The sequence below is a fragment of the Pelobates fuscus genome, chromosome 3, assembly GCF_036172605.1.
Source record: "Pelobates fuscus isolate aPelFus1 chromosome 3, aPelFus1.pri, whole genome shotgun sequence".
Classification (NCBI taxonomy): Eukaryota; Metazoa; Chordata; class Amphibia; order Anura; family Pelobatidae; genus Pelobates; species Pelobates fuscus.
The window spans coordinates 263994311-264007270 of NC_086319.1; the positions used below are offsets into that span (position 1 = coordinate 263994311).

A 12960-nucleotide genomic window follows, 5' to 3' on the forward strand; every position below is an offset into this window, starting at 1 on the left:
GTATATAACCTTTGTGAAGCAGGCCCATCATTTCAAGTCCAAATGAGGAGCCAAAATTGTGTTGCCCTTAGAGGGCCTTGTGAAGCGAATGTAGTGAAGGTCAAGAAAGAACCATGTTTAAAGGTATTGATGACACTCAATTGTTTGCAACATTTGAGTATATTTAGGTTGTGTCCTATGTAGGTGATTATGATCCCACCTAATAGATACTGCTGAACCATAGTGTTTGACATGGGGTAGGGAAGACGTATATGATGAAGTATACAGGTTCCCCAGGAGGATATCCTAGTGAAAGCCGTACCGTATAGTAAGGTATGATTAGTTTATCGATATCGTGTTGTGGGGTAGTATGCAACCCCATGTAAGTTGATGTTATGCAAATGAAAAGCCCAATGAAACACTGAAATAGGAACATAGTATGTTGTCCACTGAGGGTCATGTGAAACGGACGTTGCGAAGTCCAACTGAGGGCCTTTTGCAAGGACTATGTATATGAGGCCGAGAAGAGACCCAATGTACGTCCTGAGGTGCAGGGTGGCCACGTGAGGCTGTGATAAAAGTAATAGAGGGGGTGATTGGTAGATCAGATATAGGTTATAGAGTTTGTTGAGAAGTAGCGATTAAAGGAGCTATGATAGTAATGAGACAGTTGAGAAATACGCAGACCAAAGCAAAAAAACTTAAGGTTTTGCTGAAAAACACGTGAACAGCAACAAGTTGTGCCAGTGCCCCATGAGCTTCAAGTGAGGGCTGTTTTTTACTCAAATTAGGTAAAATGAATACTTTATCAAGATCTTGATAAAGACCCAGGAGGGTAAAAACGTTGATTGTATACTTGGATATATTTTAAAAAAATACACAAGGAGTGCTCCATTTTATATATATATATATATATATATATATATATATATATATATATATATATATATATATATATATATATATATATATATATATATACACACACACACACATATATAATATACACACACATATACATATATACAATAGAAGAGAAGTAGAGGATTCACTTTATCCTGAGGAAGGTCCCTGCGTGGACCGAAACGTTGATTTTTTGATACATGGAATAAAACCGATTTTTCAATTTTGATACCACAAGTCCGCGAGTGCAGCCTCCACTTCTCTTCTATTGTGTACAACCCAATATCCCTAAAGGGACTGGCACCCGGCAATTTAAAGCACTGTACTACAGCAGGAGGTCTTTTAAGCGTGAGTGCAAGGATACATACATAGTGAATATATATATGCATACACACACACACACTTTTATTTCTTATATATGTATAATATAAAATACATTTATATGATTTAATTATAAGTGTATTTTGAGATGTGTGTGTATATACCTCAAAGTACACTTATAATAAAATCATATATATGTATAATATATTATAAAAAGCTTTATTTTAGGTTTGGAAAGGTTCAGAAAATTATTCAAACCATCTTAACATAAACAACAATGGTATTATTTTAACTTCAGAATTCAGCAAGAATTTTATTAACTTTTTAGACTTACACATTTTATACAAGATGGCATTATTCACACAATTTATTTTGTAAAAGGTCTGTACCAACACTATCATTGGTAAAACAAGCTGCCACCATAGACCATGGTTAGATGGAATACCCAATAGTCAATTTTTAACGTATCAGAAGGAACCGTTCACGCAAAGTAGATTTTAAAGAACAAGCCCAGAACCTTAGCAAAAAAAAAAAAAAAAGTATTGATAAATATTCAGCAGATAACCTGAACAGAATTTTAACGTCAATCTACCAAACAAACAGATCAGACCTCTTAGACTATAAGGTTAAAGATAATAAGAACTCATCATTTATGACAGTCATTTTTTATTTTAATAATCAATGTTTTAACATGAGAAAAATCCTTAATAAACATTGGCACATTTTAAAACAAGATGATATTTTAAGGATTTTATTCCAGATAAGCCTAATGGTTTTTAGAGGTGCACCAAATTTCACATCTAGTCTGACCACAAACTACACAGACTAAAACCAGCCATTTCAAAACTTTCCCACAACAAGCCAAAGGTTTTCTTAAATATAAGAGAAACACAGATCAGAGTATAAAATCAAAAACTACACACTTTATATCAACTAACACTAAAATGTCTTATGAAAATAGAGATCTCATCTGTTGTACTACTAAAAATGTAATATACCTATTGGAGTTCCCTTGTGGCCTCCAATACATTGGGATGACGTCCTGATGTTTAAAAAAAATAAAAAATAAATAAAAAAGATTGGCAGAACATTGCCGCAATATTAATATAAAGGTTATCCAAACCACTCTGTATCGAAAACTTTTCTAATCCATGATAAAAATCCAAAGCATCTAAAACGTATGGGAATTCAGAAATGTAAAATCTCTTGGAGAGGTGGAGAAAATAATGTAGGCCAAAAAGAAATGAATTGGGTTAATAATTTAAAAACCCTGCCCCCAAAAGCCCTGAATGTGGATTTTGACCTTTTTAAATTTTTAAGAATTTATCCTATTCCTTCCTATACAATACCTTTTTTTATCCCCCCCCCCTTATATGGTTTATTCCTAAACATACATTTAAGTTTAACTCTCAGTCATACACATGTTTATAAAAAAAATAGTTATAATGAACTATACATACTTTCTCAGTTTTATTGATTTATGTATCTACAGTTTTATATATAACTGATTTTATATATTTATTTTATTTTAACATTCTGTATATCCTATGATGGTCTACAGTTTTAAGTATGGATCGACCAATTATCGGTCTGGCCGATATTCTGTATATTCAGCAATATCGGTATCGGCCAATACCGATATTGCAAACCAGGGACGCCATCAGGGTCCTGGGGGACCCAGCAAGGGCTTACTTACCTGCCCAGCAGCTCCCCTATCTAACTCAGTCCCGCGGCTGCCAGAGCGTTGCCACGGCAACGCTCTGCGCAACACACAGGCCATGAGCGTTAGACAGGGGAGATACTGGGCAGGTAAATAATCGCTTGCTGGGTCCCCCAGGGAATGCCACATACCTACACAAACACACACACACACACACACACTACATTCATAATATACACACACTACACAAACACACTGCATATATACACCAAAACCAAAATTTACTGGGTCAAAACCAGTCCTTAAAGAAGGAATTGTACTCCTCAGAGAGACTAAATAAAAAAATTAATAAATAAAAAATAATAAAAAAAACATAGTAATTTCGGTACTAGAAAAAAAAAAAAAAAAAAAAGACTACCAATATCAGAGCTTTCTTTAACCATGTACACTAATTATTGTATTCAGAAGATCAACTCAGGAATAACAAGAAGTATGAGCAGAAGGTATGGTACAAGAAACAATTGTAAAAAGTATTGAATACTGATGTCCCAGAATATTATGCCTCATATATTTTTAATTGTTGATGTTGACATGGAAACATGTAGATGTTCTAAACTTCTTTCCTCTGATCCCATCAGTATCCTTGTTCAATAAGGTACAATGCCAAACCACTGCAAGCCAAATATTAAAGCAGTGGTTCCCAAACCAGTCCGCACACTCCCTACCAGTCAAGGATTTAGGGATTACAATGACTATCTGTTCCTGTCCAAATTAGAGATGATTAAATTGCGTATACGCAGAAGTAAATTCACACTGACACACGGAGTTCAGGTTAAAAGAACTTCGAGAAAATTTAATGGCATCTGGTTAAAAAGCGGGTTCGCAGACCCTTATAAAGCAATATTACATCATCATAGAATATCAAGATAACAACAAATAAACATCATTAATTGGGTTAGGTGTTAAGTGGCTATGTCAATACCCACCCATCAATATTATTAACCCCTTCAGGACCGGCCTGTTTTTGCGATGTTTGTACGTTAAGGACCAGAGCAGTTTTAACACTTTTGTGGTGTTTGTGTTTAGCTGTAATTTTCCGCTCTCTCATTTACGGTTCCCATACAAGTTATATATTGTTTTTTTCAGGACAAAAGGGGCTTTCTTTACATACCATTATTTGTATTATGTCCAATATTGTATTTAAAAAAAATAATAAAATATGGTGAAAAATGTAAAAAAAAAACATGTTTTTGGACTTTTACTTGAAAAATCTTTTACTTATCTACAAAAGCTAATGAAAAAAACAGCTAAATAGATTCAAAATTTTGTCCCGAGTTTAAAAACACCCAGTGTTTACATGCTTTATTGCTTTTTTTTGCAAGTTATAGGCCTATAAATACAAGTAGGAAATTGCTGTTTCAATATATATATATTTTAAATGTATCAATAGTGACCTTGTAACACCGTTATCTGTCATAAATCCCCGAAACACACTTAACATGTACATATTTTTTTTAAAGTAGACAACCCAGGGTATTCAAAATTGGGTATGTCCAGTTTTTTTTAGTAGCCACTTAGTCACAAACACTGGCCAAAGTTAGCATTTATATTTGTTTGTGTGTTAAAAATGCAAGAAACGCTAACTTTGGCCGGTGTTTGTGACTAAGTGGCTACTAAAAAAGGCTGAACATACCCCATTTGCAATACCTTGGGTTGTCTTCTTTTGCAAATGGTATGCCATCATGGGGCTAATTCTCATTCCTTGGCTACCATACGCTCTCAAAGGCAACCTAACCAATCCGACAAATTTCAATAAAAAAAATAAAGTAAAATCAAGCCTTATATTTGACCCTGTAACTTTCACAAACACTATAAAACCTCTACATGTGGGGTACTGTTATACTCAGGAGACTTCGCTGAACACAAATATTAGTGTATCAGAACAGTAAAATGTATCACAGCAATAATATCCTCAGTGAAAGTGCTGTTTGTGTGTGAAAAATGCAAAAAAATTCACTTTCACTGACAATATCATCGCTGTGATATGTTTTACTGTTTTGAAACACTAATATTTGTGTTCAGCGAAGTCTCCCGAGTAAAACAGTACCCCCATGTACAGGTTTTAGGGTGTCATAGAAAGTTACAGGGTTAAACACAGTGCTAGCAAATTAAATTATCTGGACTTTCGGCCTGGGTTGGCAGGCAGGTCCCTCAAATTGCAGTCATTAAAATTACTTAATTAGGTAAAAATATTACATAAATACACATGTAGAATTTTAATATATATACATATTTATATATTTGACGTCTACGTGTATATTTATGAAATTATTTATGTAATTATGTATATGGACATATGTATATTTCGTATTGTTTTTATTTATTTATTTATACATAGATATATATATCATTACATTCTAAGTATATTTTGATATAAATATATATATATATATCAAAATACTGTTAGAATAAAATTGCATATATAAATATTTTTTTATAATTATTAAAAATTATTTTTATTTTTTGTTATTTATTTTTATTAACATATTATTTGTATTTTATAATAATATATATATACCATATATATAGCAATTATATATATATTGTATATATTCGTGTGTAATTTAAATATAAGTGTATTTTTATATTAATATACGTATATATAAATATAAAAATACACTTAATATGACATTATATATATATATGATACATATACATATATTATATATAGATATAATACATGTATATATATCATATATATATACACATATTATTTATTTATTTTTACACTGATTTTACACTGGTTTTTTTTTTACTTTATTTTTTGGATTTTTTACTTGCAGGGAGACTGCCTGTCAGCACAGACAGTCCCCCTGCAGGCAGATACAAAGACCCCTATTGCGGTCATGTGATCGAGTGATCACATGGCCGTGGGGTCCTGATCTGCCGAGGGGGGACTGCCCGGGCAGACAGGCAGTCCCCCTGGGCCGGGTGGAGCACTGATCGCCGCCGTGGGACCGACGGCGATCAGGTAAGTAGCCCCAGACCGTTATGACGGTTCAGGACCGTCAGCGGTCCAAACGCACGTTTTACCGCTGACGGTCCTGAACCGTCGGCGGTCCTGAAGGGGTTAATTGGCTTAAGTACTAAGTGGCTGGCTAAATGTCCTCCCACCGAGAGGTGGCGTCATCTTGGACACGGGAGTGGACACGATGGCTCAGACGCCATCTTGCTAGCACGAGGCTTCACTCGATGGGAGGGGGCTTTAGGTGCCATTTTGAGTAGTTAGTGCTGTTAGATTCGAGGTCAGGTTCAAGGCTTTTTAGTGAATGGACATTTCATTAGTTCAGTTCTCATGATCTAACTATGGCATACAATGTTTCATACTACAGGAAAATCTGTCATATATGAAGTTAATGAGAAGTTTTAATAAGAGTTTTAATTATTCTATAACAGGGCCATGAGGACTGGTGAAAAAGCCACTGGTGTAAGGTGTTTCTAGAAAGAAAAAAATACCATAGACAACTGGGTAATCCCTAAATCATGGACTGATGGGAAGGCATGAAGACTGGTTTGGGAACCACTGTATTAGATCAATTAAATCTTTAAAGCTTCAACCATGTTCTTGATCATTCTCCTTCAGAGTTTGCAGACGATGAAAGATGAAAAGTAAATCCCTTAATTTGTTGGAAAAAAAAACAAAAAACTCTTTTTTGGGGGGATGGATTGGATTAATAGTCCATTATTTCACCAAAGAATCTGGTATTAAAGAGAAATATATTCAGGGATATAAACTCTAAACTTTTTTTTTAGTTTTAAAGCAGTTCTGTCAAGAAGTATCCAAAATACATACAATAGGTGGAACACATGTCTGATGATTCTACAAGAAAGAACAAAATAACATATTGCCAATATAAGGAATATACAGATAATTGTAGATTTTAGGTACGCACAAAAATTGAGCCAAATGTGAACATTTGACTCTCATGGGTAGTGCAGAGGGACTCTTAATAGGATGTCCCCATCCCTCTTCCAATGGTCGACAAGGCGAGTAGATCAGGACGGCCAATGACAAAATTCACAAAAACTCTATGCTTTATCAACCTCAACATTTCCTTAAGGATAACTTTAAAAATAAGCATGCTAGACTTACGGTTCAGCTGTCATCTTAGCTAGCCTCGTTATACATCAGCTCCACAACTAGAAAATTTAATATTCATCCATCCTGCGTTATTGTGCTACACTAACTAACTCCACTCACCGTTCTAGCACAATAGCACATCTGGACGCCGAACATGTTCTTTTTGGAGAACAGGTTTACTCTATTACATTAGAGAGCGACCGCTGGAAGTCTAGGTCTATGAGGTGGGAAGCAAAAGGCCAGTTTTAGTGCAAATGAAAGCTCAACTAAATTAGGCAATCCATACGTAGTGACATAGGTTCATCCGAATCATGGAACTCAACAGTGTAAGACCTTTACTCACTATTGCAACTGTATCAGGTAGCGCACCACAGCAACAGGCAATAGCTGCAAAATGAGTGGCACACTGTATCAGTTACATCTCTTTAACTATATACTACCCCATTGTCGCTACTCACCAGCAACTCTAGGGAGCTGACAAGTGCAACGCAAATAATATCACTTACTGCAAGCTCCCACTGACTTGCCTCAACTGAGTGCCCTAAATTCGGAGGGTCTTCTGTGCTCATCTTACTCATTGCCCTCCTGTATTTAATCAATCAGCACCTCTACTGGACTCAGTGTACATACATAGGTTTTTTTAGATTTTAATTGTGCCTTTGTTCTTTTTACCCAATTGGAAATCTGCCAGCCATAAATTGTGGCCAGATTAAGCCTACTCCTGACAGATACAAATAATTATACAAATCATTCATGGGGATGGTTACAGCCTCATATATGAACGCAACACACCTTACCAGTAGTAAGTAGTATTTTCCAATATAGACACTACAGACTTTCATACATTTGAATGTATCTCTCATTTTAATGATTTCCACAATATTTGCCTATCTATTCACCTTGATTCCCACCGTATCACACTAACAACCTGTATTTCCAAGCTCATTTACAATCCAGCTGAACTCACTTTAGAGACGATGATCTTGAACACACAGATGACCCATAACTGCATTGGGAGACGTCCAATGTAATGAGGGTATAGATTATCTCTTACAATGACTCAGCTAAGAAACAATGGAGGAAATACTTTACAAAACTTTAAATTGATCTTAAAGTAGCACACAGACAATTCTTGACCAATCCTTCAGTTGAAGAAGAAAAAAAAAATATCAAGATGCCTAAAACACCCTCAACACTTTCATTGCGAGCCATGAACCATGCACAATCTAAACTAGATTTTCAAAAACAATATTTCTTCAGATTGGTTGGAAAGACTGGGAAACTGCTGGCCCAATTGAGTCTAAACCTACCCCTACCGAAAACTCCAGAGAGCATTTCAACAAACCCATATCTGAATGAGAGATCACATGGCAATAAAATCCCTCAAAAGTGGGAAGGCACTAGGACATGACTGCTTTACCACAGTATGTAAAACCCTGAAACAACAAATTAGTCTCACTTTCAAAAACCTACAAATATTTAAAGAAGTCCTCCCATTAGCTGCCGTTAACCAAACTCGTATCATCCTCATTCCCAAGCCAAACAGGGAGGTAGAGGCTTTGGCATCCTATCGTCTAATGTCACTGCTTAACCTAGTCATTGAACTCCTCACAAAGATTATAGCATTAAGAGTACAAATATTCCTACACCAAACACATACCACTCACCAACTAGGTATTGTTAGGAGTAGACAGGTCTCTTTAGAGCCACAGCAGCAGTGACATAAACCACAGGCAAATAGGCTGACCTAACATCTCCCTCACTTATTAGCCTAGATATTGAAAAGGCTTTTGATAGCATCACCTGACAATCTTTTTTTTTTGTAAATCTTTCTTTTATTATGGCATATATGTCATGGGGTACAGAAGAGAAAGAGGAGGCATTGAGGGGTAACAAGAGATATTATCAAGATGGTGTACAATGCACCTCAAAGAAAAAGTGCCATGGGTTTTTTTTTTTTTGTGGAACATTCAAGTAAACATAGTGTTACAAGCTTAAATAAGAAACAAAAGTGATCAAAATAGCGTAGGCAGGCTTCATATACAAGTTGGCGTTCATAGCTAAACAGGATAATAAAATAAAGTAAATGAATAATGCTTATACCAACGAGTTTAAAGCTGTGTGACGAGTGCTACCTTCCCAATGCAAATAATCATATGAGAGCACACTGGTCGAGTATAACAAACTAACTAAGGCTGGCCTGTGATAACCACATAGATTCAGTTTAAAGTCCCATAGAATTATGCTGAGCACTGGTATCAGGAGCTGTGCAGAAATGCAGTCAATTCTTTGCTGTAGGGACAATCTGGTGTGAAGCTCATTAGCTCGTGATATTACAGTTTTAGTAATTTGCTTTATGGTGTCTGCAACATGTTATGCTACGGTAGTAGGCCGCTGATATACACACCAGGGCATGTGGGTACACTGTGCCTCTAGAGTACAAGATAGTATACAAGATAGGCTTGAGCAAACCTCTAGCTATGTTAAATGAATGATTAAACCAAATTAAATGAGGGGTGAAGTTTATGTCTCAAGACGGTCATTTCGTTACAGTAGTGTAAGAGCGTCCCGAGGCCAGCTCAGTGTCTGGGCTGGCAACCAAGATGTGGGCTGCCGGGGCACTTCACCCAATGCCACTAGTGTGCTTTAGGAGGCGTCCCATCGTGGTGGTCTCGACGTTGTGTCTGCCCGGGTCCTCCCGGTATCCAGCTCCCCACGCTGCGGTCCTCCCTTTGCACTGCCTGGGTGATTGTCGCCCTTGTTCCGTGTATCTTCGGCCTGAGTAGGGGCCCTTGCCACATGTCCATTGACCCCATCAGCAGGGTCGGGGGCCCGAGGATGTGCCTGAGCACGGCCTTCTCCTCGGGTATATGGGTGGCGTGGGAGGGTTACCTCCAGGTGAACCCCCAGCTCAGAAGAAGAGTGTACGGTCCTAGTATCGACGTCTTCCCTTGGAGTGGTGGGGAGTGCCAGGTGGTAGGGCTGTGATGTGCTCAGGAGTGTGTCCGTATAGGGACCTGCCTCTGTTCTATGTCGGCATACAGGGTTGAGTGAGGCCTGTGCAGGCTTTTTCCGCCGTTTACCGTTCCCGTCTGTGCAGGTGTGCGGTCTCCTCCGAGTCGCCCGTGAGTGCTTTAGGCGTTGGGTGGGGTTTGTCGTGCCGGTGCTGTGGCCTGCCGGTGCTGTCAGCAATTGCTGTCGCTCTGGCCTGTTAGCTCCACGTATCTGCCGTCTGCGGCTCACCCCGTGTGTCCCGGGGGCTCGCGGTGGCACCGGTTTTGTTTGGGTGAGTGTCTGCTGCTTTGCGGCAAGTGTTTTTGTGCCTGTCTGTTGCTCCCTGGATGCCAGCTTCATCCAGAACTTAGTGAACAACTCGTCCAGCCTAGTCTCCAGGTCCGATTTCCCTGCGGACCAGGTGCACGTGGTGGCGGCCATGTTGCTTCGCTTCGCTTCTCCTCGGTGCTCACCAGGCGCCTCCACATGTGTGGTAGGGTTGCTTCTCCGAGTTGGACCGGGATAACCCCCTCCGGTCCTGGGGGGGGAGCAGGGCATCAGTGGGGCCGTACCTCCAGCGTCTGGGCGAGGAGAGCGGCCGCCTCCCCCCGCTTCCATTCTCAGCAGGCCTCGGCTTTCCACCACGGGCTTCCGATCTTTCGAGCACTCAGTAAGGGTTTCAGGCTTGTCTCCAGGTCGCTCCTGGTATAGGTAGCTCATCCTGGTCTCGTTTTGTCTCGATTTTAGTGAGTTTTTTATCGAAAAATGGCATGTACTGCGGGAGCCCAGCTTCCATGCGACTTCTCAGCTTGCTGGCTTGGCCCCGCCCCACCTGACATAATCTTATCCGCGTACTGAAACTAGAATACTTCAGACATATTATATTAAACATATCGCCACTTGTTTAACTTCGCTATTAATCCATTATTACAAGAATATTTACAGAAGTTAAGGGTAATTTCAATGGGTGTTGTCACCCTGAAGTTCTCTGCCCTTTGCTGATGATGATCTTTTCATTTTTACCACAAATCTAAATCAATCTCTACCAGCCGTTGTTGATCTGCATAAGGTATACTGCGACATGGCTGGACTGAAGATCAACTGGGCCAAATCATGTGCCCTTAACTTGAGAGGGGAATTTATTTTGAGGCTCCCCAATGGAATTCTCTTTGATTGGCAACAAACTGCACTTAAATGCCTTGGGATAAAAATTCCCAGGAACTTCTCATTCTTACCTAAACAAAATATTTCACCTGTTACACTTTTGTAGAATTAGACCATTGGCAAAAACTGAGTTTATCATAAATCAGTCGGGTAAACCTGTACAAATTAGTTATTTTCCCAAAGCTACAATTTCCTCTCCACTTACTACATTAGTCCTCTAAATAAAAAAAAAAAAATAAAAAAAAAAGGCTAGCCTTTCGAAAACGAAAATCAAACAGTTTCTCTGACAAAGACTTACAGCCTGTCTAAACCTCACTAACAAAGCAAACCAATGCCAACGGGGGACTAAATCTACCAAATGTCCAGGAATATAGTTTAGCAGGCCAGCTCAGGCAGGAATGTGTTTGACTCTACCCAAATACAGCACAGGATTTAAGAGCTATCTCAGGAATCCTTCCTGGTGCTGCCAGACTTGTGAGGGTGTCCCTTCTTCACACGCCACACCACTTCTCCCAGATGATATGATATCAAATCCCCTTTTGGCTATTCCCATAAAATTCTGGAAAACATTCTCACTCCAAATTGGGAGCCAGTCCTCTTTGTTACATACCTTAAACCCAAAATCCTGACTTTCCTCAAGGCAGTCATAATCCTTACACAATATGGGCCAAATGTGGGGTCAAGGCTTTTATAGATTATACTACTTAAAAATTTCTTACTACTGCAGAACTCAAAGAATGCTTCCCAAACCTTTCACTATCATAGTTCACATATTTTCAAGTACAGCACGTGAAAATGATACCAAATTGACTGTGATAAACCCCATGTCACTATTTTCTGCTTCCTATTCCATCTCAAAACTATAAATGCTAATACGACATATCCCGGACTAGGGTAAACTCTACAGGTTTTGACGAGGGGTGAAAGGGGACAGGGTTTACTTATTTTAATATATTAATTTGGTAGTCACACTAAGGAGTTTTATGTGTTTTCTTTTTTGTAAGAAAACATGCATTTGTTTTAGTAGGTATATGTAGTTGAGCTAGTCAAATGAGGGCACCTGTGTTCTATGATATCCACTATAGTATTATCAATTCAAAAAGAATATTTATGAGAAAAGGGGCAGCTTAAAAAAAAGAGGGGTAATTTAAAAGCAAATACTCACTGAAGAGATACAAGGCTCGTTGGTTACTTCCCTGGTCCAATTTAGGTCGACTCCTGGGGAAAATGAACGGTTCCGGAGGTTGATTTTCTCCACCGGGAGGATCCTACCAGCAGTCTGCAGGTAAAAAAAAAAAAAAAGGAAAAACTATATAACTTGTCAGATCATTCTAACTGGATTTAAAGACAACTGTCACTTCAAAACTATTAATATAATGGTCCTTTTATCAAGTTTGGAAAATAAATAAGATTATTTTTAAAATTAAAGATTTGTGGAAACAATAGAAAAATGTGTCCCCTGCCTTTAGTATATGACAGGATTATTCAGCCATATACATACACTTTGGGTCAGACAGTACTTGAAAACCAACAGTTTGTCTCTCTGGCCTTCCTAGCTTTGGAGCAGAAAGTGAAGCATGGAAGACCAGAGAGACGAACGGTGAGTTTTCAAACACTGCTTGACCTAGGGTGTATGTATATGGATGAAGGGTCCTGTCTGCGCTTTAGCCCAGTGTGTAAAGAGAGTAGTCAGCTGTATGCAAAAAAATAATTTAATTATGGTGCTTTGAATGACACTGTAAAACATTATAGTAGGGAGGTGAGGACTGCCATGCGGGACAGTTGAACCTCTTGAAAG

General features: G+C 38.4%; 2 protein-coding genes across 2 annotated transcripts in view; both read right to left on the bottom strand.

Moving 5' to 3' along the window:
- The window catches only part of PIWIL2 (piwi like RNA-mediated gene silencing 2), a 198569-nt gene that overhangs the window by 86596 nt on the left and 99013 nt on the right, over nucleotides 1-12960 (bottom strand). The window contains exon 11 of the mRNA XM_063446248.1: nucleotides 12328-12441. Within this exon, the coding sequence (XP_063302318.1) occupies nucleotides 12328-12441 (114 nt within the window). The remainder of the gene's footprint in view (nucleotides 1-12327; nucleotides 12442-12960) is intronic.
- The window catches only part of POLR3D (RNA polymerase III subunit D), a 243513-nt gene that overhangs the window by 22292 nt on the left and 208261 nt on the right, over nucleotides 1-12960 (bottom strand). The gene's annotated exons all lie outside the window — the stretch shown is intronic.